Source organism: Watersipora subatra, chromosome 3, assembly GCF_963576615.1.
Source record: "Watersipora subatra chromosome 3, tzWatSuba1.1, whole genome shotgun sequence".
Lineage (NCBI taxonomy): Eukaryota > Metazoa > Bryozoa > Gymnolaemata > Cheilostomatida > Watersiporidae > Watersipora > Watersipora subatra.
The window spans coordinates 31,727,475-31,755,265 of record NC_088710.1 but is presented as its reverse complement, the minus strand read 5'-3'; the positions used below and the strand labels follow the sequence as shown (position 1 = coordinate 31,755,265).

Below are 27,791 nucleotides of genomic sequence, written 5' to 3'. Positions count from 1 at the left end.
ATGACAGACCAGGCGATGTTCAATTTGGAGGTAGAGCAGAGTGAGAGTCGAAACCAAACAGAAGATCTGAAGACTTTCAAGGAGATGGTGAAAGCAATTATGATGTCGTTAAGCAAGATTCGTGAATTAAAGCAGAAGAAAAATTCTACAGCTGTAAGTCATTTCCAAGTTATTAATTCTGTCAAATTACTATCATTTAATGTACCCATATCCACTGAAATCTTTTATTCTTATGCTCAAATTAATTTTAGTTTTTCTGTTTCGTCGTCAGACCTTGGCTAACTATGCCTGAAAGTTGGTCAAGTATTGAATAAATTACGTGATATATGCATGGTAAGACAGTATGCCAGAATTTGTATGTTTCTGAAATTATATTATAGTTTAGATAAAGGATAACGACGGATGGGTCAAATGTTGACTCGTTTTGATTGCTATATCATTACAGACCTGTTTGTGAACAAGCGTACAGACTGCATATATTTTGACCTAAACCAACAGATAAATATGACAGTGTATAGATACCAACAGATAGAAATGACTGTATATAGAGGCCAACAGATAGAGATGACTGTATATAGAGACCAACAGATAGAGATGACTATATATAGAGACCAACATACAGAGATGACTGTATATAGAGACCAACAGATAGAGATGACTGTATATAGAGACCAACATATAGAGATGACTGTATATAGAGACCAACAGATAGAGATGACTGTATATAGAGACCAACAGATAGAGATGACTGTATATAGAGACCAACATATAGAGATGACTGTATATAGAGACCAACAGATAGAGCTGACTGTATATAGAGACCAACAGATAGATATGACAGTATATAGAGACCAACATATAGAGATGACTGTATATAGAGACCAACATATAGAGATGACTGTATATAGAGACCAACAGATAGAGATGACTGTATATAGAGACCAACATATAGAGATGACTGTATATAGAGACCAACATATAGAGATGACTGTATATATTGTCTGACAGCTACAGTATAAAGTATATTCTGTAGCTTGCTGAGATTTCTGAACAAAGAACATTTACATCTCTTCTAATTGCCAAATTAAGAAAACTGAACAGACTTTCTCATCTCACGGCAGCCAAAGGCAAGGAGATGACGAGTAAGGTATGTGCTATAGGAGCAATTAAGCGGTATGCTTCTGTGAATTTATTTGACAAATTAGTATTAGTGGATAACTTTTTGTAATGTTTGTCATGATTTATTTACTTGCATTCGCGAATGTAGTCTGCTCAATGTGATATTGTTATAGTACGAATCATACTTAGTTTGCCTGTACTTGCTGAGACTAGTTTCAGTCTAACCGCTACTGATGATCACCACAACATACAATTTTTAACGTACACCTTGTAAAATTTGAACAAATATTGGACTCTACACACAGTGTAATATTCAGTGTAGGGTGTTTAAAGTTTGTCAAGTATTACAGTTTAGTAAGCGTTAGCCATAATAGCCTGTGTTTATATCATAATAGCCTGTGTGTGTATCATAATAGTCTGTGTTTATATCACAACACCTTGTGTTTATATCACAACACCTTGTGTTTATATCACAACACCTTGTGTTTATGTTAATTACCTGTGTTTGTATCATAATAACCTGTATCTATGTTATAATATCCTGTGTTGGTATCATAATGACCTGTGGTTATGTCATAATATCATCTGTTTATCTCATAATATCATCTGTTTATCTCATAATATCACGTGGTTATATCATAATGTCCGGTGTTTATATCATAAAAACTTGTGTTTATATCATAATATCATGTATTTATGTCATAATGTCTTGTGTTTATATCATAATAACCTGTGTTTATATCATAATATTATGTGTTTATATTATAATATCCTGCGTTTATATCATAATATCCTGCGTTTATATCATAATTTCCTGTGTTTATATCATAATTTCCTGTGTTTATATCATGAGTGTTTATGTTCTACAGAAACGAAGTAAAAATGATGAGTATCACCTGCAGCTTGAGAACCTGCAGTATGAAGTCAGTCACCTCAAGAGAGAGATAAATAAATGCCTCGAGTTCAGGTAACGAGCAGAAAAATTCCTTGCCCTTTTCTGTATCCTGTTTTACTCGCGGTGAGTTGTTTTCCCATGGTTAGTAACTCTTCAGGCTTGAAGATGAAAATTTAACTGTTCAAATATGACCATTAAAATTCTATTAACACTTGATTTATGTTTTATCCTGCAGGTCCAGGGATGAGGAACTGACACTGGTTTCGCTTGATGAGTTCTACAGTAAAGCTCCTGAAGACATATCAAGGCCTGTAAGTTGTCTTATTTTAATGCATGGTGTAGCATAACACGGTGTAGCGTAACACGGTGCAGCGTAACACGGTGTAGCGTAACACGAGGTAGCGTAAAACGGTGTAGCGTAACACGGGGTAGCGTAACACGGTGTAGCGTAACACGGTGTCATGTAACACGGTGTAGTGTAACACGGTATAGTGTGTTATGGTGTGATAGTATATCACACCATAACATGGTGTGATATACTGGTCTCACTGATATACATGGTCTCTTATGGTGTGGTAGTATATCACACCATGCAATAAAATGTATTACAGGTCAACATAGAGCATACAATGTGAGCGAATGCTACGTCAATATAGAGTATAAGCAGTAATTAGATTGTAGGTCACACAGAAAATAAAGAGGAAAAAATAAAATGACTTGTTTGCTATTTAAATGATTAGTTGAAATAATTTATCGCACCTGCTCCCTGACATTTAGTAGCATGATGACCTACTAGTTGTGAATGTCAGAGACAAGGGTGCTAATAAGCCACAGGCTAAACCATGTGTTGGTACTAGATTTTTCGATAACAAGTCAGTTATTAGATAGCGCAAAAGCTGTAATGGTTTTTATAGCAAGAACTCTAATAAAAAGCGGAGGTGGTTTACAAGGCCTGGTTCTGACCAATGTCGCATGTATGGCGTGCGAGGTGTTGCGCCCCGCTATGGAAACTTATGCAGGTGTGCGATTGATTTGAACATAATAGCTATGAAATTGCAAGGTAGCGCAACTAAATCATGCGTGCACTTCTCAAGACCATTGTCCAGTGTAGTTGTAGGTTCGCTAAGTTAAGTTGGATGTGGATTGAGTGCGCTAGTCATTTCATGCTCATGTGGTTTTGTCCCTCCACCGCAAAAAAGATGAGTCATGGGCTGTTCATTTATCAACCGATTTTCATTTTCTTCTTCTCACGTGCCTGTGTAGTTACATCTTGTATGAATATGGAAGATTTGGTTGCTGTTGATGAAATACAATTTATGGAAGAGATACGGAAATATCAAGTTTTGTACAACACCAGCATTAAACAGTACAAAAACAAAAAACTAGTGGCTTTTATTCATTCTTCGAATCAAAAATGGTCTGACCATCTTCTGGGCTTTCTCTGCCTCATTTGCTGCCGATTATCTTTTAATCTTTTTAGCAATAGGAAAGCAGCAGTTCATCTTTTGTGTCTGTTATAAAATGGAGTCTTTAATAGATTTGAATGGCAAAAAACGCTAGTAATGGTGTCGCAAGATTTCATGAAACTGGTCAAAATGTAATTCACGTGAAGTCGTGCACTTTTTGTGAATTGCTGTATCACAAATACAGTAATACTTCAACTTACGAGTGCTCCAACGTACGAGAAACTTGAGATACGAGCCAGCTTTCAAGCAAGTTTTAGCACTAAAATACGAGCCATGTTTGAGATACGAGCACTTGAGTCAGTTGCCAAGTATGCCGGAGGTGTTTTATGAGAGCAGCATCACTCTTTATTTTTCAACTGCTCAGGTTATACTGTTGTACCGTGTTTTTTTTGTGCACGATTTTCTGTGCAGAATTATGTGAATTAAACGTACTGTGCATAGACCAAAAGTTTGCCAGTAAAATGAAAGAAAATACAAAGAAAAAGCAAATGATAACAATTGATATTAAACGGAAAAATATTGAAAAGTATGCGAAATGTGTATGCGTGATTGAGCTAGCTCGGCAATATGACAGAAATACATTCATAATTATCAAACAGAAGGATTATATTCAGGGCATTTAGTTCGCAAAATGACTAACCATAGTTTCTAAACGATGCAGCGATCTTCACGACCGCTGATGGCATTGGACAAACAATTGGCCGGTGACAGCGTAACTGAAACTATGCTATGTGAAAAGGCCGGCGCTATCTATCCAAACTGTTTAATAGACATTCGGACAAGCTGGCTAGTGGTCGTGCATTAACCATTTGTGACGACACCTGTGTTCGTCCTAATCGCAACATGTTGCAAGGGCGACAAAGGCAAACGTCCTTAGATAGGTTTATCTTAAAACGGCCGGCTAGTCGTGAAAGCGAAAAAAAAGGAAAAATTTCTCGCTAACCAGCGAGAAACTTCAAACTATGAACGCCGAAGAAATTTTAATTACATTTAGTTGAAAATGAAAGTTTGCTTTTAGGTTTGCTTCTAAGTTTGTCTTTTAACACTTTGATAAAATCCAAATTTATCAAAGTCAAATGTTGTAACGAAGGATAACTTATATCTCCCTCCCTGGCAAATGCGAGTGTTAACTGCTATTGTATGTATTTAATTTTACATTTTAATTAATCACATTTCCTTGCATTATTTTTTATTTGTTGCTTTTTGAAAGCATGTAGTACGTAAGGACAATAACCAACATGTTCTTTCTGTTACAATATCTTGTTTTGAGTGTTTTATTTGCTTTTTTTAGAGTATGGAAACCAATCAATATATATTTAATTGTTCTATATATAAATAAATTGCACCAACATGCGAGTAAATTGACATACGAGCTCAGTCTCGGAACGCATTAAGCTCGTAAGTTGAAGTATGACTGTAATCAGAGAGACAACTGCTCGTGTGAATTGAAACGCACAATTGATTATCCAAAAATATTGGTCTGACCCAGACCTCAGAGAGAGTTTACAAGTCCGTGGCCTTTCTAACCGCTCAAACTATCTGAGCTGCTAAATGTAACTTTCTCAGACAACTATGCCATTGCTGACACTACTGACGCTGTAGAAATTGAATGAAATTGTTATAAATAGTTGAAAATGTGTTACATAATTCATCCACAAGCTATGTGAGATCACAAGCTTGAAGCGCAAACATCATGCCTGTCTTAAGTAAATGAGTCCATCAAATTGTAAAACCAGCCCTTCATTCCAAAACAGAAATGCCATTATTTACCAAACTACCAGTCTCAAATAAAAGAACAAGTATTTGATCAGAAGATATGCTCTAAGGTAGAACGGTAGCTTCAACATCTTATAAAGATTTCGGTGTTTTGTGTTTTATTTTCATGAGGTGCTAGAATCTTCCATTGATGTTTGGGATTTCTTTCATTTTCAACACTAATTGTTTCACGACGACAATCTGTAAACATGTTCATTTATAGTAATTGTCCTTAAGGCATCCAAAGACGGCTTCTTGAGTTTCTATTGCGATAGATCGTGGTGGCTCACTTGTACTGAAAATTAAAGTACTAAGATTGTCAATTAAGCCTGACACTGCTTGACGTAGACTTGCTTTTGAGCATTAAATAAGCCATAGTGAATCTCTTCTTATAACTTTTCTTTCCTCCAAGAATTTACATTGCGGAACATCACTCTTCTGAGACTATAGATTACGTTGTGGTGTTGGAATGCGGTGGAAAGGTGCAAGTGGTAGTGTATCAGTATACCAAACTGAATATCGCGAGGTCGAGACCAAAGCAAGGCATATTTTCACAAAGCGCTTTAATTACCGGTACAGTCAGAACTATTTGTTCAGTGCGACGGTTTCGAACAAGATTATTATCACTACGCTACATTGTCCTTGCCATCCTATGGAATAATAGTGCACATATTAATGCAGCGCTTGCGAAAATACGAGCATGCTTTAAGCTCATGATTGCTTGAGAGATCATTGCGCGTAACGTAACAAACTGACTTCAGACAAAGGACACGGCTCTTATTATAGTAAGTTACTTGTTTTACTAGCTTGAGTTACTCAAATTCATTGGGTAGTCATTTTATTACCCATGAAGCACCGGGCATTCAAGAGTCAATGCATATATACGCTGTCCTCCTTCACATCCTTTGGTTTTTTCGATATTGTAAAAATATTGATCAGTATTTCATACTGCGCTTTTAAATAGTTTTATAGGACACAAGTGATAGTGGCGGAGGAAGGCAAGGGTTGCTTTAGAGGTAAAACAAGAAATGATAAACAATCATGAGCAAATATTTTAGAACTCTTCAAGAAATCTGTTAATCCGTCTAGTTGTTGTTATGAGGAAAGAAATGGAGAAGATTCAAACAAAGAAACGCCTGAATAAGTGAATGTGGAAAAGCGGTACGTTTTAATTATGAAATGGATAAAATATTAAATACAAAAAACTATAAACAAGTCACCTCTTGTATCATCAAAGCTACAGCTCCATTTGCCTGTCTTTCACATAGAAACAAAGTGTTATTAAAATTTTTTAGTATCATACTTCTTTATTTGTTTAGTTTCCTACCGGTATTGTATTTGATTGCATTGAGTTTTTTTTATATTAAAAGCCCATTTGTTTTAATATCATCTATAATTACCTGCATTATTTACCATTAAGTTTTGAATCAATCAAACAAGAATACTATATATTGTTACAAGGTTACTATATGTTGTTACAAGATTACTATATGTTATTACAAGATTACTATATGTTGTTACAAAATTCCTTTCTCCAACGTAGGATGGTTTGGTCTACTAAACAACATTTTAGTAAGTATAAAAACCTTTTTTTGTGAAAAATGAACATAACTAACCTGAAGCAGTATTGTTAGTGATTATCTGACATGTTTAAACTGATGCTTTAAGAATAGTGAAATGGTGAACATTATCCTTGGACCATACTAGGACCTTCGGGTGATTTGGGTAATTCAACGATAATAAACAGTTTGTTAATTTATTGTGTATCTGTGTTTGTAGGAAGTCACACGGTCTGATGGACATGAGCAGCGGAAGAGTCGACTGCAGTGGGAGATGGAACAGAGGAAGCAGTAAGTCTCATTTGTTAACTAACTACAATTGAACCCTTAACCTCCATTGGTTTTTATTGAAAGTTCTCCAACAATCGATGTAAAGTTTGACCAAGTATTTAAATCTGTCTTCAAATATAGTCATGTGCAAAGGTATGGGGTGGTCTCCACGAAATTTCTATTTTCTAACTTCTGATTGCCGTAACAACCCATTGGATTGGACTACAACCACAAACCCTAAATTATTTTGAAACTTAAAATTTCCTTATTTAAGTCAATCAAGTTTAACAGACAATCAATTCCACAAACCCACTAATTTGAACCATTTGCTACTTTGACTTAATCCGATATTTGTGAGTGTGAATTAGTTACTAGTTGCATCAGAACAACACTGATCTATGTGATGGCCCTGAAAAGGGTTGTTAGATTTAAATGGTCATGACCGAGACTGGCCTTACGCGATTTCAATGCTTGAAAAGCTCAATATTTATTTTTACAACAAGACAGCAGCGTTTTTGCATCAGCAGTACCAACTTTTCCAGCTCTTTTTTCAATCAATCGGTACTTAGCTTTCACAATTCTTTCCATGAGTTCCTGTTTGGGTTTGGTCTTATTAAGTATTAAAGCCAGCCTCTGCTTCAGATTCTCGGCTGGATTCAAATCTGAGCTCGCCATGACCATGTCTTCACCTTGTTTCTTGTTATCCAAACTTGCACTTTTTTGGCACAATGGCATGGTCTATTATCATCATATTGATACCACCAAATAAGTACTGACCAAACAGAGCCTTGACGCAATCATAATCATGTAGTTTTCAACTTAGGAAATAAAGGTTTCTCTTAGCATTGCCAACACATTTGTAACTAATACTGAAGAGCCTCGAGTTACAACTTGAAGTTAATGTATAGTCTACAATAGTGCAAATATGCAAATAATAAAGCTATAGCCTACAAGAGTGTACATATACAAATAATAAAACTATAGTCTACAAGAGTGTACATATACAAATAATAAAACTATAGTCTACAAGTGTGTACATATACAAATAATAAAACTATAGTCTACAAGAGTGTACATATACAAATAATAAAACTATAGTCTACAAGAGTGTACATATACAAATAATAAAACTATAGTCTACAAGAGTGTACATATATAAATAATAAAACTATAGTCTACAAGAGTGTACATATACAAATAGTGAAACTATGATTCACAAGAGTGTAAATCTACAAATGATGAAACTTTTGTTTCTTAATTTGTATTTAGTTTTATAGCTTCTATAGCTTGATGAAACTATAGAAGAGAGTTTACTCTGAAGTGGTCAGACAACTGTCGAGTCTATACCTGTATATTGGTTAGAAGAGAGTTTACTCTGTAGTCGTCAAAAGAGAGCTGACACTTTTCTTCCGCTAAGTCTCTTTCCTTTATGCACTCTCCTTGCTCTTTCTCTTTCCTCTTTGGACAGCCCATGCAGTTGATTTCTAATTTTTTGTTTGTTTGTTTTATTCCAAAGTTATGGATTTTAGGCTTTCAAAACAACTTGAGGAATCACGCGAGCTGATTGGCAAATCTCAAGCCGAGATTGAATCTAGAGAGCGTCAAATGGATTCACTTGTTCCCAAACTAGGGAAGATCCTTGAGGTAAGTAGTATGGCTACAGATCTTTCCTAGTATTTTGTCTTCAATGTATAGCGGCATGGTTACAGATCTTTCCTAGTATTACATATTCAATGTATACCGGCATGATTACAGATCTCTCCTATTATTTGATATTCAATGTATAGCGGCATGGTTACAGATCTCTCCTATTATTTAATATTCAATGTATAGCGGCATGGTTACAGATCTCTCCTAGTATTTGATATTCAATGTATAGCGGCATGGTTACAGATCTCTCCTAGTATTTGATATTCAATGTATAGCGGCATGGTTACAGATCTCTCCTATTATTTAATATTCAATGTATAGCGGCATGGTTACAGATCTCTCCTATTATTTGATATTCAATGTATAGCGGCATGGTTACAGATCTTTCCTATTATTTGATCTTCAATGTATAGCGGCATGGTTACAGATCTCTCCTATTATTTGATCTTCAATGTATAGCGGCATGGTTACAGATCTCTCCTATTATTTGATATTCAATGTATAGCGGCATGGTTACAGATCTCTCCTATTATTTGATATTCAATGTATAGCGGCATGGTTACTGATCTCTCCTAGTATTTGATCTTCAATGTATAGCGGCATGGTTACAGATCATTCCTAGTATTTGATATTCAATGTATAGCGGCATGGTTACAGATCTCTCCTAGTATTACATATTCAATGTATAGTGGCATGGTTACAGATCTCTCCTAGTATTTGATATTTGATGTATAACTATCTGCTTTTTTATTTTATGTTACAGTGGAACCTTGGTTCTCAAACATAATCTGTTCCAGAAGGTTGTTCGAAAACCGAGTTGTTCGAGATCGGAAACAATTCTTCCTATTAGAATGAATGTATGTAAATTTTACTCCATTTCAAGGCGAGAAGACAACTTCAGTAAAGTATTTTTTCAACATTTTACACCATAAGCTACTGTATACTGCATACTATAAATAAAAATGGGTAGATATAGATTTATAATAATAATAATCATTTTAATAAAAGGTTTTCTATTTATGATGATGGAAAAAGAATAACAAAAGTAAACGTTTCATATTTTTTTCTCTTGAAATATCAACAACATTAAAAGTTAAGATACAATAACAAAAATTGCAGAAATTGATAATGAAATAGCAAAAAAATGCAACAGATCAGTTACATCAAAAATCATAAGAAAGAAAATATTAACATCAATGGTACGTTCACTTCACATATTTAAAGGAAAATCCTCCTCCAAAACCATTTAGGGTAACTCGACTGGAGGGGTTATCTCCCTAGCAAATCTCTTCGGTAGAGAAGACGTCGGTCCCAGATGGTTCCTTCCTTTTTCAAAGAGTTTATGAAGCGTAAATTGCTTCTCCGTTTGTTCACGATTGTTTCCATGCTGTTTCCGGAGCTGATCCAATTTTAATGCGCATGCTCCTGTTTGGTCGAGTTATGTTTGAGATCCGAGACGAGTTTATGTTTGAGATCCGAGACAAACAAATCTCAAAATCTTTCGTCAAAAACCGAGTTGGTTGAGAACCCAAGCGTTCGAGAGCCGAGGTTTCACTGTAGTTACGTTAAATCATGGAGCACATCAGTTAGGATTTGCATGTTTGCAGGCAACTCGTCCAGTGCAGGAGTTTCTTGGTATGCCGTTTGAACATCAGCGAGAGCAGCACCAGCTTGCACGCTATCTCCCTCAACCACTCTATCTTTTGCATAGGTATCTCTACTCAGTTGAAACGCATGGCATGAAAGGTTAGTGTTATGACTCACTACGCTTTTCTTAAAGATTAACTGACAGCATTTTAAAACTGCATTGATTTATAGCGATACAATCATAATATTTCTTTTTCACAACGATTTTAATGTTAGTAGAACACAAAGGCGTTTCGGTGGCAAGCTCTTGGCTATGATGTGAGGGCACCATTTTTAGTAAAACATAGATGTGTGAATTACTGATGCGAATGCTGCAGACTAGCCAAAGCTAGGCAAATTAGCTTACGTTGGTCGCTACATATAATGCACTATAACAGGCAGTTTGAAAGTTTTCAAAAAGACTGAGTCATAAAATTGACTGTAAAAATAAGATTACCCCTGAATCTACTGACATAGCGCTGTTATAGGCCGTCAGTCTCGTCTTATCTATATATATATATACTGTATATATATATATCTTAAAGCTTGTCAGCGTTTGGTGTCTGTCAAGCTATAGCAGTTAAAATATAGCAAAGAAAAATCCAAATCGCAGAAGATGTCACCTCAGAACCTCCCATTCACCAGGTGATAAACTAACCCATTGAGCTATACAGGATGCAATGGATTCATTGGGTAATATGAGTCATTATCTTGGTTAAAATATGCAGGGTGACTCTGCATTACACCGAACGTCACTAAAGCTTGCTCTCACTGCTCTTATTAGTAAGTTTAGCAGCTTCCTCAAGTTAGCCAATGGCAACTACATTACCTGCCACTGTTAATAAGCTGTTTTTAATACCCCGTGCAATGCCGGGCATTTGGCTAGTGCCTATACAAATCTTTGTGTCCACCTGTCCAGTTATATCGATAAAGTTTTGGTACCAAAAAATTCCCTTGGTAGAGGGTTTGAACTCGAAACCTCCCATTTAGGAAGCGAAGAGCTTATCCAGTAGACTATGTTTTCAGCTAAGCATGGTGATTACTAATAACAAACATTCATTACATCAGTTAAAATTTGCGTCACATCGTTGTGTCACACCCAACTATTGCCAGCTGGCCTCACGAGATGAATACCCGGAGTTACAGTGGTGATAAAAACAGCTTGTAAACAGTTGCAGGTAATGCAGTAGGTAAGGTAATAAAGGTAATGTTTACAAGCTGTTATTTATTACCTTTGTAACACAGGGCATTCATCTAATCTATGTATAAGATGGTATGGTGTGGTGATTAGTTAACTATTTCATCACATAATCTTCTGCACATGCCAAGCAAGGTCATAGCGGATTACGCAAATACCAAAATTTTCTCTGTCGTATTTACATGTACCCCATTAGTCATTACTATAGAATTCAACTAATCAGCTTGCGCATTCCATCTCATGGATTGCTCTAGCGCTAAATTCTTCCACATGAAAATGTAAAATAATGGACCATACAAATTAGCTGTTCTCCGGAGTCCTTTTTTAAAAACCTATCTAGGCTCTGCTTTCTTGAATAAGGAATTTTAGATTTCAGACTCCGAGTGATTGTAATATGGTGAAGTTGCGTCACAGTTGTGTTCGGTAGGTATTTTGCCAATATCATAAATTTCTTTGTCTATTATCGTGACTCGACAATATTGATTAAACTACATGGTTGTCACCATCACCTATTTGTAGGTACAGTCAAGGTTTTAATTGGAGGTGATGTTGATGCTGCCAAATCACTCCTCTTCCAGTCTTCCACTAGAGGTTAGAATGATGTGCCCTACGGGCGATATAATATTAGAATATCTGTGGCTTTTTATATTACCAAATAATGAATGATATCAGTTTATCTCGTTTCACCCTTTGACTGTTTGATTTAGTATCACATGAGGCCATGTTATCTAATGTTCTACTGTGTACAGATTAGTATAATATAATTCTAGGGACTGTTTAACCTAGTATCACATGAGGCCATGTTATCTAATGTTCTACTGTGTACTGATTAGTATAATATAATTCTATGGACTGTTTAACCTAGTATCACATGAAGCCATGTTATCTAATGTTCTAATGTGTACTGATTAGTATAATATAATTCTACGGACTGTTTAACCTAGTATCACATGAGGCCATGTTATCTAATGTTCTACTGTGTACTGATTAGTATAATATAATTCTAGGGACTGTTTAACCTAGTATCACATGAGACCATGTAATCTAATGTTCTACTTTGTACTGATTAGTATAATATAATTCTATGGACTGCTTAACCTAGTATTACATGAGGCCATGTTATCTAATGTTGTACTGTGTACTGATTAGTATAATATAATTCTATGGACTGTTTAACCTAGTATCACATGAGGCCATGTTTTCTAATGTTCTACTGTGTACTGATTAGAATAATATAATTCTATGGACTGTTTAACCTAGTATCACAAGAGGCCATGTTATCTAATGTTATACTGTGTACTGATTAATATAATATATTACCATGAATTGTTTTCACCTTATATAATGTAGCCGTTTTTTACAGCTCTACTTTTGCTATTGCAGATGCTGATAGTGAAAGTGATGAGGATGAAGGACACGCAGTTTTAGTATGTATTACTGTAGTCAATCCATGAAGTGTCCGAAAGCCCCCAAATTTATTTATGTTTTTCTGTATTGTACAGATGAAAGCGCTTTCTTTTGTATGTATAAATTGTTATGTTATATAATGTTATAAACTCATATTGTTATATAGTTATATAATCGTTATGGTTGTATCCTATACAAAGAATTGTCAAGTTTTATTTTATTGAAAGAACAGCTGTATTGTTGTACTCCTACTGTACAGAAACACAGACAAAGAATGAATATAGAGGATGAGAATTCCGAGTCATCCGTTCTCAAGAAGCACCCATTGCAAGTCAGCGTAGAAGTCAGCTGTACCCGCACCGGCAGCAAATACCCTTGTACCGAAATCAAAGTTCTCCTTTCCTTCTCATATTTGACCAACTTGAATATTGTGACAGTAACAGGCAGTCTTATTGGGCAGATGGCCAGCATGTCGACACCTTCGGGGTAAGCTCGCTAAACTCTCTATGCTCACTCACGATACTATCAAAGATGACCTCACTCATTTCTATAAACTTGTAAACACAAAACTGTGAACAGTAACTCGGTAAGTTGGTGTAGTGCTAGTGGTTAGTGTAGGAGAGTGGATTAGTATGCGGCAAAATGTTAGAATGAGTGCTATAAATCTGTATGTCTATGTGTCTAGTCTCAATGTGCCTACGTGTCTATGTTTCTAGTACTTATGTGTCTTGTACCTACGTGGTTATGTGTTTAGTGCCTTTGGTTAGTGAAACCCAGTAGATGCATCTGGTATTATCAGCTGTGTAATACTTTAGCCTAATGTATTAAAATATTATCCCACGACCACACGAGCGGAGCGGAAGTGTGGGAGTTTTTATGATAAATGCATGTGCACACAACTTACGAAAATTATTCATCAACAATGAGACGAACCCTCGTCAAGAAATTTCATCAAAAAATTTAAGCATCGGAATTTAAAGTCGTTAAAATATAATAACGATACAAAACACATTTAAACCTATTTAAATATGTTACTAAGTCTTTGTAAACCTACGATAATATCTTAAAACTTACCCATCTGATCGGATTATACACAAATAGACCGATTAATTTGAACGAAAATTGCCACAAAAAGCTTGAAAAGCTCGGTTTAATAAAAGTTAAGACCGAAAATTGAAACGCCAATAAAGCCGTGCGACCGATTGTAGAACTATTTAGTAGTGCGTATTTCGCGAGAAAACCGTGCTCATTTCACCAGTCTATGGTGCTGTTTACTTGTAATCGAATTTATTCGAAGGTTTTTGTAATAAACGTAGACCGTTTGAGGCGTAGACTGATTTACATGTACGAAATTGTGGTAAACCGTTTATCAGCCTGTGTTTTTTGTCCAATCATCGAAGGTTTCATTATTTAAAACGTTAGCCGAAATTCTTCACAACTTATGTACAAGCTAGGGCCGAACTACAACGCCCCTTCATAACGAGAACATTTCTTATTTTGCTACAGTTTTATACGCGTGGATGCTCCTACACGCTTTCTGTTAAAGATCGCTTATCAAAACCATTCTACATTCAACGCAACCAACTTTCAAACTGTGTATAGTACACAGTAGCTTGCCATTTTACTTCTAATTTTGCATTTCAGAGTTATAATAAACATATTTCTTTATTGTTGTTGAATTACATACATTACAGTAAATTAGGCCTACAGCTTTACAACACTTTTATAACAGCTTTTATTTTGCTGCAGTTTGCAGAAATCTTCGAGACGCGTGAACGCTCATAGGTTTTCTATTATTGCTGTATTACTATATTAACAATATTGGTTATTTTAATAATATCAGTGCATTTTGCTTATAATATTGGCCAACATTGCATTTCTCCGATTGCAAGGGAGAGATATAAACGTGTAATATTTTCCTTTCATTGTTGTTGTTTGTCATGACCAAACACTTTTTAAATAAATTTTCTAAAAACCTATATAAATACCACAACTTCTCGATATTGCTACCTATGACGTTTTGAAATGTAAACAAAATTGTGTATTGGTTTTCTATTATTACTATATTAATAAAATTGATTATTCTAAGAATATCAGTGCATTTTACTTCTAATATTGGCCAATATTGCATTTCTCCTATTGCAGGGGGAAAATATAAACATCTTTTCCGTTCGTTATTGCTTATTGTTGTATATAATAACACCCACACCCAGTACATTACAGCTACCATTGCAGTTATCCTATTGCACTGCAGAGCCATTTGATTGCTAATATTGCATTTCTCAACCATCAGTACCCTTTATTTTTTTGCCAATATCTCTGGCCATCTCTTTGGTCGTGGGCTGTATGACAGTGGAATTTCTAGTATATATATAAATATATGTGTATATCTATATATATATTTCTCAAAGTCCGTATATCTGTTGGAAATCCGGCTATAGCTATTATTAGAACAGCTGAGCTAGACAACAATGCCGACAACAATGCAGAATGGTAGGTCATGGCTTACCGTCATTGGAAGCCTAACCTTATTAACTAGCTTAGTGAAGTTTTCCATTGGCAATATGCCAGGTCACTAGCTTGAAAGTTACAGTTGTTTGACAAAGTTTTAAAACCTTTACAGTTGTTTTTATTTCTCTCTTAGTTTATTTCAACTACACGACACACTTCTCTCATGATATGTAGTTTGAAAGTTAGAATGGCATATGTTGTTATATGTTAAATACAAATAAATTTTCTGTCCAAAGACTTCTATTACACGGGCAACGCCGGGTGGCACAGCTAGTATTATATATATATATTTGAAAAAATATTAAAAAGAAAGTAAACTTTTAGTAATTGCGCTGCAAATTTGTTTTGTGCGATGCACTCATCAGACGCGGTTGGACTGAAAAAAAGAATATTAGCACTATGTAATAGTAAAGTTTTATATAACATAAATTTTTAGTTTCATCATCTTTAACTAGCTCTGGTTTATAGAGGTGATTTAATATTAGCTTTGTTAAATTATTAGCACAGAAATGCAAGGAATACGTAATGTTGCATATTAGTCCTTTATCAGGCATGCTTATCTCTAATCCATGTAGCAAGCCCCAGCTTAGGTCCATCACACAGTGAACAATTATTAAACTATGTCAAACATGGGAAAAACACACGCATGTAAATATATATTTTAAACAGCTACTGTCAATAGTATTATGGTAATATTTTGTCTCCTTTTAAATATAAGATTAGTCAGTAATTGTAGTAATGCTTATACGATATGTTGTGGTAATGGTATGCATACAAATGTTGTGGTATGCTTACAATATGTTGTGGTATGCATACAATATGCTATCATATGTATATATTATGCTGTGGTATGTATACAATATGCTGTGGTATGTATACATTATGCTGTAGTATGTATATATTATGCTGTGGTATGTATACAATATGTTGTGGTATGTATACATTATGCTGTGGTATGTATATATTATGCTGTGGTATGTTTACAATATGTTGTGGTATGTATATATTATGCTGTAGTATGCATATGATATGCTGTGGTATGCATATAATACGTTGTGGTATGCATACATTATGCTGTGGTATGCATACAATATGTTGTGGTTTGTGTATGATATGCTGTCATATGCATTCAACATGCTGTCATATGCATATGATATGCTGTCATATGCAATCAATATGCATGTTGTGGCATGCAAGCTATCTGCTGTTGTATGCATGCAGTATACTGGTGTATGCATAAAATATGTTGTCGTATGCATATAATACGCTGTCGTATGCATGCAGCGTCCTGCTATATGCAGACCTATCTGATTTCTAACCAACTATGGGCAATGTTTGTAAACTGTAAGAGCTAGTTTCCTGCGGTGCTCAAATAGCAGTTGACAGTATTATAGCTCTAGCTACTGTAAAACCTCTATTTCAATGCCACCTTCATTTGAAAGTCACCTCTAATAGAATGCCACTATAGGAAAATTACAGCGCCACCCTTTGATTGAATGTCACTTCTATTTGATCATGACTTTGACATTCTTTGGTCTTCATGAACTCATAATAGAAAGTGATCAGTAGAAAAGTGTCCACAAAATTGTACTGATAACAACTTGGTTACATCAATAACAATTAACTATTTTGCTGTTGCTGTAGTGGTTGCCATACTTTCAGCTACGGTGTATTTGAGAAGAACAATCGTCACAAGCATTAAAACTACACTCTGGTTCAAAGTCAATGAGATTTAAATCCGATCCATTATTTTCAGAGTCTGACCTCAAGACTTTAAAGCCTTTTGATGAACGATGAGAAGACTCTTCAAAAACACCCCACGACGTAATAACAGCCATATTTATGACGTATCAAAGTCCTTTTCTAACTTCACAGCTTTACAGTTTTTTATTAAAAACTTAAAAACATCATGAAAAATAATTAATAACTGAATCCGACTTATATTTTTGTACTAAAGCAGTTTCTTGTTTAACTCGGTCTGATAGTTCGACGTTTATGAAAAATGGTTTAACAAAATGCCGAGGTCGACGACATTAATGTCACTCCACCCAAAGGTAAGTGCAAAATATAGGCAACATTAAGCATTGCTTCACCAATAAAAGAGTTAAATTTATTTTCACAAAATTCTTGCAAGCTAATCGGACAGTCCAAAACCATCCTCTTTTTGAACGTCATATCTTATAAAACCTTTATAGGGGAAGGGCTGAAAAATCAGTGTCTTGGCATTGAAATAGGTTTTACAGTATCTACTGTTTATAGCCACCAGCTGTAAAGGGAGCAAGCCAGAAAGGTTAAAGGATAAAAATGTTGGAATTTGAATCGCTTACTCTAGATATATGAACATATTCATATTTCTTGCATGTAGGGGGTATGGGTATGATTTGTACATACTTTGCTCGGATTCCGATAGCCTAACTCATAGAATTTTAGAAAATTCCTCTAGCTATTCATCCCATGCAACTCCATCCAAGATGTTACATTCCCACAGGTGTTCACTCAGTCTAACCTTCAAAGCACACAAAACCGAATCTCGCAAACATTTACGATATTTATTATAGAGTGACGTAGATGAATACAAAATTGATCTCTGCCTTTTGTTTGTCTTAAATTTATTTATATGTATAGCATTGCTGCTTTTAACCTAGTGCTATGTTCATGGTCAATAACCATCTTCAAATTTATCAGTTGTGTAAGTTATTATAAAATATATCTAAAGATGATATACAAATAATATTACAATTGGCATAATACGTAAAATAGCGAAATTTTCAAACTTCAAAAATCGTTGTTTTTCATGTAAGATATAATTGTTAAAGCTTTCTTTTGTATTGTTAAAACATTGTTTAACTCGACCAATCCAGCATACCACAAAAGTATAGTGCACAAATTAGCAAAGGATTGAAGGAAGTGTAGTATACGTACATAAATGGTAATTTTTGTCTACAAATTTATATGGTATTTCATCATCACATTTACTGCATTTAGTTTCCTGCAAAGATCTTTTATGTTTGTGAAAAGAAATATGTTGATCAATGATCACACCTAACAATTAATCTAGTATGAAGTTCATATGAAGTTGTTATTAATATAAAAATGTGATGGCAAATAACAGATTTCACCAGGATTTTTAAAGGACAAAAGCAATGTTTTTGGCCACTTGAAATCAGTTTGTTTCAAGTACCAGGTTTCAAAATTTTCAGTTCAGTCCTTAACTTTGAAGTACCTGTTGAAAAAAGCCGGGTGTTCTTCGCAAGTATTACACAATCAAAGGAGGAGCACAATTTATTAAACGATTAAGCAAATAAAGAAAAGGCATTGGTCCTTATTATAAACATCGAGGCCCTCCTATTTTCACACTCATTAATGATGATCTGGTATTGTTGATTTCTATTGAATGGGATGAATAGATGGAGTGAGTGGTGTTTTTCTAGTATTTATAAATGCTACTGAGTATTGTTGATTTCATTGCTGTCTATAAATAGCTTTTCAAAAGGTGGATTTAGTTCACAAAAAATTTTCAAGATTTTAACTTCGTAATTAATATGTCATGGACCAGGTATTGGAAGCTTTTGAGAAATCTAAAAATAGACTGCGAGTTATTTTTCTTGAGTCAAAATTTAGGATAAAATTTTTCTATCAAATAATTTAAAGCACCTTTTGTATTATGTTCTGCTCTTAAACCATACTCATTGTCAATGAAAAGATTAAAATCTTCCATAAATGCACAGATTTGCTTAGCTAAATGGTAGAACAGAAATTGGTCTATAATTATTGGGGTCAGATTTTGCTTCTAAAAAAGCAGTTTTATACATACAATTTTCAAACACTCAAATAATTAGAGCAAGATATTACTTTGTTTACTAATTTTTTAGAACTGGAACATAGTTCCAGTGATAGTTCCACATAGTGATAGTTCATAGCCTCTGATACATCCAATTGTACTTTGATGGTCTGTGTACCAATACTTATTTTGAGACCTTTAGATTTAAGGTGCCCAGACTGACTCCTGTTTAGATTGCATAGCAGTTTCTATAAACAAATGCTGTATTACATTTTCTAGGTTTTTGTTTTTATTTAAATAATGTACATGTCAGTTCTATGAGATTTAAATGCAATATCTGTGATGCTCGCAAATGTGTTAATATGAAGTGGATACATACAAGGCCCGTGTTCATTATGAACCCTTGATTCGTTTTATAGACAATCTGCGAGTATTTGATATTTCCATGTTTCCTTATGATTGAATAACTTTAGTTCAACTAGTGTCTCAAGACCATCTAATTGGTCCACTTGCGACACAACTGATACAGTCTGCTATTTCCCGTTAATGGGTGATTCCACTGTGGATCTGGTCACACGTGCATCCGGTAGCGCTGATATGCGCCTCCGTCGTTGTTGCTATTACACCCTGTCATAGTCTATTAGCAATGCATGCTCCGGCGAGTTGTCTGGTCAGTAAACAGATCGTTTCTTAGAGTAATGTGAGCTATGACTAACACCGTAGTAGCCTGTACTAGAGACACTCCAGTCACTAACTGCGGTGTACGGTTCAAGCTCTTTTTACAATACTTATAGTTACTCTGTGTTTATCCTTCTCCAGTGACCTGATGCAACTAGATGGCATACTCAGCTGCATACAAGCGGGGGATAAGGGGGATATAGCACCTACCCCTTTCAGTCAGTATCAGCTCGACAAGCTAAGGTAAGTTGTTGATTCATCCTTACTACCTTTGTTCTTGACCTAAGAAAAATATATAAAGATAATAACACTAAGCATCTCTCTATTTCTCTTGCTGCTCGTCCATACATTTGTTATTTAGTGTTGGGATGTAATCAATGATGGTAGCAGTTGGTTGTTTCAATTTCTCAATTAATCTCCTATGTAGCCAGTAACTGTTAGCTTTAACACAAACTTCTCCAGTGTTTTTATTTCTCAAACTAAAATTTTTCCTGTTATAATGTAATATTTTCTGCTGCAAACTGCAAACATTCTCTCTATATGTCTTTCTTATTGGCATCAGATACTTTCCTAAGAGGTTGCTCTAGCTATTTCCATGCCTGATATATTTACAGTCCTTCGAATTTTGCCCATTACCAAGCCAAAGTAGGCAAGGCATACAAGTGGGCCCAAGATATAGCTGGCCTCAGCATGCCAGACACAAATGTGACAGAACCCAAACTCGCGAGCCTCGCTTCAATTCTGAAAAAGATAAAGAAGATGGTGCTGGAACGGGCAGAGCTGCTCCATCAGATCACAGATCTTGGTAGGGCTGTCGTCTCTTGGTAGGGCTGTTGTCTTTGCTATCTTTATGCACTTTAATAGCTGCCTTATGACCTGCTGTCAGATATTTACCTTCTATGATTGATTGTTGTGTTCGCTGCATCTCCAAGATAGCTCGCTATAGCTGAGTTCTTCATAGCAAACTTTGGTGCAATGGAAGTATGCAAAATTACAAACATCTTATTCTTGGTAAGATAGTTTTTTTTCTACAAACCTCTTACATAGAAGTATTAGTTCTAGGAAGGTAGTACTGCTGCAATCGCTATTCAGTTTGTATTTATGACAGCATGATGACATTTCTACCTCTCGCTAGTCATATCAGTTGTTGTAAAAGTAAAGTTCTATCTTGCCTACTGTTTGTTTAATATTAAGAATTAAAAGTATTTATGGAGCAGATTACGTTGCATATTCTCAATATCTGCTATGCGCCGTTAGTTGTGTTTTAGAACGCTGCAACCTGGCTGTGCCCTTTATGAAGACAGAGGTGATTCCCAAGTCTCTACCATTGACAGCGCTATATCATTGGTCTGCAGTATCATATAAAGATATTTGCTTGCTGCCGCAGGCTCAATCCTACATACAGGGGGGAGTTGTCAACTCTGACTGCTTGATATGTCTGGTAAAACTAGCATGTGACTCCCGTGAGTAATTTGGTGTGGCCCTGACCCTTACTCTTCCATTATTGACTCCAAATATGAACATGAGTATGACTATAAATGCAATTGTATTTATTATGTTGAACAAGGAATATCATCAAGTACTTTATAGCGTCTGTTCTAGAAATGAGTGGTTACAGCTATTTAAATCTGTCATTCGAGACCCTTCCTTGGTAGTTTACTGGTCAAAGGGATCCTGCCATACCAGGCTACTGGCCATAGGGACCCTGCCATGCAGGGCTACTGGCCATACGAACCTTGCCATACAGGGATAATGGTCAAATGTACCCTGCCATACAGGGCTACTGGCCATACGGACCCTGCCATACTGGGCTACTGGCCATATGGACCCTGCCATACAAGGCTACTGGTCATACAGACCCTGCCATACAGGGCTACTGGCCATATAGACCCTGCCATACAGGGCTACTGGCCATATAGACCCTGCCATACAGGGCTACTGGCCATATAGACCTTGCCATACAGGGCTACTGGGCATATAGACCCTGCCATACAGGGCTACTGGCCATACGTAACCTGCCATTATGATACAGGGCTACTGGCCATATAGACCTTGCCATACAGGACTACTGGGCATATGGACCTTACCATACAGGGCTACTGGCCAATCAGGCCTTACCATACAGGGCTACTGACCAATCAGGCCTTACCATACAGGGCTAATGATCAAATAAACCCTGGCATACAGGACTACAGACTGGCCAAATGTCGTCAATAAGTTAGATAGCTTCACTCACAAGCATGCTAGCAGTTCTCTCCATCTCAGATTGTCATGATGGTAGTGTTTCCATCAATGCATGTAAATGCATAAATTCATACGGTAGATTGTGCTGTTTAAAAGAAATCCTTTATTGGATGTGTAGTTGAGATAATGTCGACTTTCGAGTCTATTTTGATTTTGAGATGACAGTCGGAATTTATAAACATTGTCTTATAGTATGGAATCCTCTGTAATTATATGGAAACTCAGCTAAATTTGTCATCGAAGAAATGACAACTCTCGCTAGAGATAGCTTCATAGCATCGAAACAGTGATTGGTTGTATGCACACATATGCAGGACAATCTAACCGTAGCTTTTAGCCATGAAAGGTTTCTGTTCTTTTGATTCCACATACTGAGTCTAACCCTTGACTTACTTTTCTTCGCAGTGAATGTACAGGCGCACGTTATCATCAGTCGTGGCTACCCGTCCGTCCGACCTATCTTGATTATACGATTGGAACATCAAAGTCTAGGAACACTGACCCACCTCAACAGCCCCGATGTAAAGGTATTACCTCACTTAACTACAAGTCTCAATGTTCCATTCTTTACATAAGTCTGATCCTGACACCTCAGCAGCACTAATTCATTTCACAGAGAGAAGATGACTCTCATTCTATTTTTTGGCTAGCCTCACAACTTTCACTTACGAAACTACGATCTTCCGAGAAACTTAGAATATTGCATGCTGGAAATAACCTTTGGTGTAGCATCAAATATTTTTACTTGTGTCATATGTTGGAAAACTGGTACGTTAAGGCAATTGCGATGGGCAGTTTTACTATAACATGGTTTTTGCTCTCGGCTTTTACACATAGCAGTTGTTTAATGCTAGTATCAGTACCTGTTGGATTTACTAAGGAGTTCTCACATACGGAGTCCATTTAATGAATTACGGTGCATTCTATAAGAATGTTTACTCCAAAATGTGATGATTTGCAGTGCTAGTTTTGACTTAATATTCAATTACCGATACCTTACAGGCGATGGAATCGGAACTGAACATAGGAAAAATGGACAAAACTGCAGGCATCCCCAACCAACTCAACCTGCAGATCGTGAGACTGGGCTGGTGTTGCGATGTCTTTGTAGCTGCTAACGCTCTCATGGGTCCTCAACAGCGCAAGATAGAAGTCAAGTTTATGCCCAACTACCGCAAGTAAGCGCAATCATAAGCTGTCAAATTGATAGAGCATGATGGTGGTGCGTTTGATTATGCCTATGCTTTCTTATATGATGGTTCACACATGTATTGTCAAAGCAGTAAATTATCTACACTATCTCAGTAGTGTGAAGAACTGATGTCATCATTGTTCGACAGCCAATCTTGCACGCAATTTGTCACGTTGGAAATGAAAAAAACTGAATTGGGATTGTTATAATCAACTATTTCAGCCAACCGCAGTTTTATTTTTACTGATGTAGACCGATGTGCTTGTTGTTGAAACACTACATTGCCAATACATTAACTGCACCACTGACACAGTTCGTCTGGGTGTGTAGCCAGGCTTGTAATTTAATATGAATATTTGTAGCACCTGCCAATACTGTATATTATTACGACACTGTTACCAACAGTCTTTTAAATGATCAGACAATTTCTAAGCAGTGTGGTATGTGGAGGTGATAAGATTTTGATCATTTCAATGTCTCCAGTCTAGTGTTTTTTTCTTTGTTTCATAGTTTAAAAGTGCAATTTTGTATAAAACTAGTAATATAATGCTTGTACTATCAGATCGTTCTTAATAGGAAGAGAGACATTGATCCGATCTACCGTAATAGTAAGACAAGAAGCTATCCGATCTATCATAATGATGTGACAGGTAGCTATCCGATCTATCGCAATAGTGAGATAGGAACCTGTCTGATCTATTGTTATAGTAAAATGGGTACAGGTACATATAAAAATGCGCCATTTAAAAATGTGGCAAGCCATATAGTCATCACGTTGACACGAGGATAGTAGACAGATTGCAACCATGACTGCTTCTTATTTGATTTATCTATTACTATCACCATTACCAAATATTGGTTTCTCATGAGCAGTGCCAGATTATACAGAGCGCAGAAAAGCTCGAGTACTCTAAGTACTGCTATAAAAACTGTCAAAAATATGACTCGCTAATTTTACTAAGTTAGCTGTAATTTAAATATGAATCTTGTATACAAATAACTTTGATGATGACCAATATTGTCCTCCGAGTGTCCATTCATGGTTATCTAGGTGGTGGTGGTATATTCAATCATTGTGTCACTGCAACAGTTCAATGAAAAATGAACAACGCTTGCTAAATGAATAAAAATGTATATGTGCAACCTTTTAACTACACGTGTTGCTTCTATTAGTTGAGGTCTTAACTTACCTTTACATGAATTAGTGTTTTGTCACAGATGGGTCAATTTTCTTTTAACAAATGAACCTGTTATAAAAATCTTTTTTTAAAAGGTTTTGTAGACCCTAAACAATCACACAAATTTGAGTGCATGTAACAGTTAAATTTGAATTTACTTTGTATTTATGCTTAATGAACTTGCACAATATAATCCTATTACACACTATGCAGATGATTCTGCTGTGTATTGAGATCGTACTCGTAGGAGGTACATGTATGGCATTGAGATTCCTTAAGATTGTAGTAAAAATATGGTAGTTTCTTCATTGATTATAACACTCAGTGGTACCTGATAACTGAGTAGCGTCATTGTAGCTACAGGTTATGAAAACTGGCTGATTTTTGTAGGCTTTTATTAAATTAATATTAATTTAAATAAATTTAAATAGAGCAGGCAGGACCTACTCTAGACAAAGTAGTCATCATTACCCTATTGATTATATGTTGTATTATCATTCTTGTGTCCATCAAATGTTGTTAAAAGTAGCATGGAGAGAACAATTCCGAGTACATTGTTACGCTCAAGTTCAAATGATTATTTGTTGCCTAACTCTAGTCGAGGACATATTTTTAATACAGTGGAGAGGCTCTGTGTAGGGAATTTGAGAGCAGCTGTTTATTTTCTTGTGTATAAGACAGGTGATATTCTCACGTGCTACCGCTCAGTTATTCCCATTTGTTAGCTTTCAATTGCCATACATTGTAGATGCTAAGATACATGCATTCCTGTCATGTCTTACACTTGTGATATAGCTAGGTTTGCTATATAAATGCTATCATACATGCATTCCTGCCATGTCTTACACTTGTGATATAGCTAGGTTTGCTATATAAATGCTATCATACATGCATTCCTGTCATGTCTTACATTTGTAATATAGCTAGGTTTGCTATATAAATGCTATCATACATGCATTCCTGTCATGTCTTACACTTGTAATATAGCTAGGTGTCATCCTTGTGATCTTGCTCTATCTACTCAATTGCTCTTGCCTTTCTCTACCTGTAAAGTTTTACCCTGGTGATACTTTCATGCAGAAACCTTAGGAATAAGTCTTAACATCTAATTTGTGGTTGGACTCGCATCAAAATCTGCATGTAGTAGTGTTTCTTGTTTAACAGAAATTTGTAGGCTATCATTAGCTACAGAGGTATCGGGGTCATTTTGTTTTATGCATATTTGTAGAGGAAAAGATCGCCAATTACCGTTCACCTATAATGCTGACAATGGATTCTTTGGACATGACTGATAAGGTTTACGTTAGTAGAAACAAATACACATCACTTAGACCTTGTAGAAATTAATCGTTGCAATGTTAGCCATTCTTCAGTTTACACTGCTGATTATATTACTCTCAAGGTTAATCCTTGAACATTCTTATGCATTTTGATTTTCTACAGTCGCTGTACATATTTTCTCTTAAGACATTAATAAAGAGGGTCATGGAACCAACCGTCTTTTATGTCTGTTCATATGCACTGGGTTTTATGCACTTTATATAGCAAATTCTAGGGTTATTTTTTAATCAAAAATGATTCACCTATATATAAGTCTAAGTGTCTGTTGGTCATCTGTATGTCCAGATATAGCTATAAAATACAATAATGACAGAACTGCTTCGTACTTAAATTGAACTCCGAAACTCCAGTTTTGCAGACAGGCACAGTACTACACCATGCAGCCACTAGTAAAGAATAACAGCCCCATACTAAAGAATAATTGTTTGGTTACTACTAGTATGCGCGAAGATCATGTTTGTGTGAGAGATCATGACCTGTAATGATTACCTATAAGTGCAATTATGGCTGGGTGGGTTAGTGGTTGGCTCCATATCTGTGCATCTCCTGTGTGTGTAGGTTCAATTCCTGTGCGGTGCAGTCTTTTTCTTAACACATGGACCGAACACATGGTCAGACACCTCTTATTATGGTAGAGATTTAGACTAGCTTGAGTTACTCAAATCCATTGGTTAATTAAAGAAACATAACAGATGACAACTACATTACCTGCCAGTGGTTATAAGTTATTTCCAAATCTTGAACGAATGCGTAGCATTGGAAGTGTTTTTCAACAATTTGTTTTAGCTATGCCTCGAGCTTCCAAATATTTAAATTATGCGTTGGCCGGTCACACACAGAAATAAACACCTTCATTTAGAAGTTAAAATGGTAAATTTTGTACATATTAAGTAAAAATAAATTTTTTGTACAAACAACTTTTTTATTTCCTGTGCAACGCCGGGCATTCATCTAGTTAAACTGTAAAACTAATTCATGAATTTGTTTCTAATTCATGAATTCTTGAAGTTATTGCACCTGTGGAGAATCTACTTTTAAATGCCAACAAATGGTACATTGGAATAAAACAATAAGGAAATGTGGAAAATTGAGGTGATTAATTAAACATTTGATAACCTTTTTAACTCTTGAATAATCACAATCAATTTTACAATTTTAAAGATAAATTAGGCGATGTTGGCTATGTATAGTTGGCGAGTTGTGTTGATGGAAAGGCTATGTATAGCCAGTTGGCAAGTTGTATTGATGGAAAGGCTATGTATAGCCAGTTGGCAAGTTGTGTTGATGGAAAGGCTTTGTATATCCAGTTGGCAAGTTGTGTTGATGGAAAGGCTATGTATAGCCAGTTGGCAAGTTGTGTTGATGGAAAGGCTATGTATAGCCAGTTGGCAAGTTGTGTTGATGGAAAGATGGATTAAAAGAATTTAATTTTTTTATGATTTTCTTCTTTACCGTTTCTACAAAAGCATGAAAAGTATGTCTGTCTATAAGATTACAACACTTTACTGTAGCCTGTCTTCTATGCATGGTCATATTCATAGATGCTTAGAAGTCAATATTTGGCTACTTTATTTTTCTATTGTCACAGTTGCCAATTCATGACAACAGACCGAGTAGGCACTATTTACACAATTACTCAGCAGTTTTGATGAATTTTGAAAAATATCTTAAAATAGTTTCATTCAATTCAAGCACAATCAGGGAACACCTTTACAGAAATTTCAACTCATGGATTCTGCTAATTACACATTAAATATTTGTGCCATACTTATGACATTACATAACCCAATAATCTCTCTTCATTGTCCTCTAGCTTATATGAGCACATGTATAAACTGACCTTGTTCAATTCATTCTCGGTATATCTCATAGCTCCCTCCCTACCTTCTATAGCATAAACAACAAGCCGTCTTACCTTCTA

At 35.7% G+C, this 27,791-nt stretch overlaps 1 protein-coding gene across 1 annotated transcript; it reads left to right on the top strand.

Moving 5' to 3' along the window:
* Positions 1-26,018, top strand: LOC137391156 (THO complex subunit 5 homolog A-like). Its single transcript, XM_068077527.1, has 16 exons — positions 1-153; positions 1,034-1,147; positions 1,989-2,086; positions 2,250-2,325; positions 7,015-7,085; positions 8,594-8,708; positions 10,322-10,460; positions 12,058-12,129; positions 12,922-12,965; positions 13,205-13,431; positions 20,057-20,158; positions 20,530-20,720; positions 21,184-21,378; positions 22,565-22,686; positions 23,162-23,337; positions 25,758-26,018. The coding sequence occupies exons 1-16, from the start codon at positions 1-3 to the stop codon at positions 25,819-25,821; spliced, it is 1,959 nt and encodes a 652-aa protein (XP_067933628.1). The 3' UTR covers positions 25,822-26,018.
* The last annotated feature ends 1,773 nt before the right edge of the window (positions 26,019-27,791 follow it).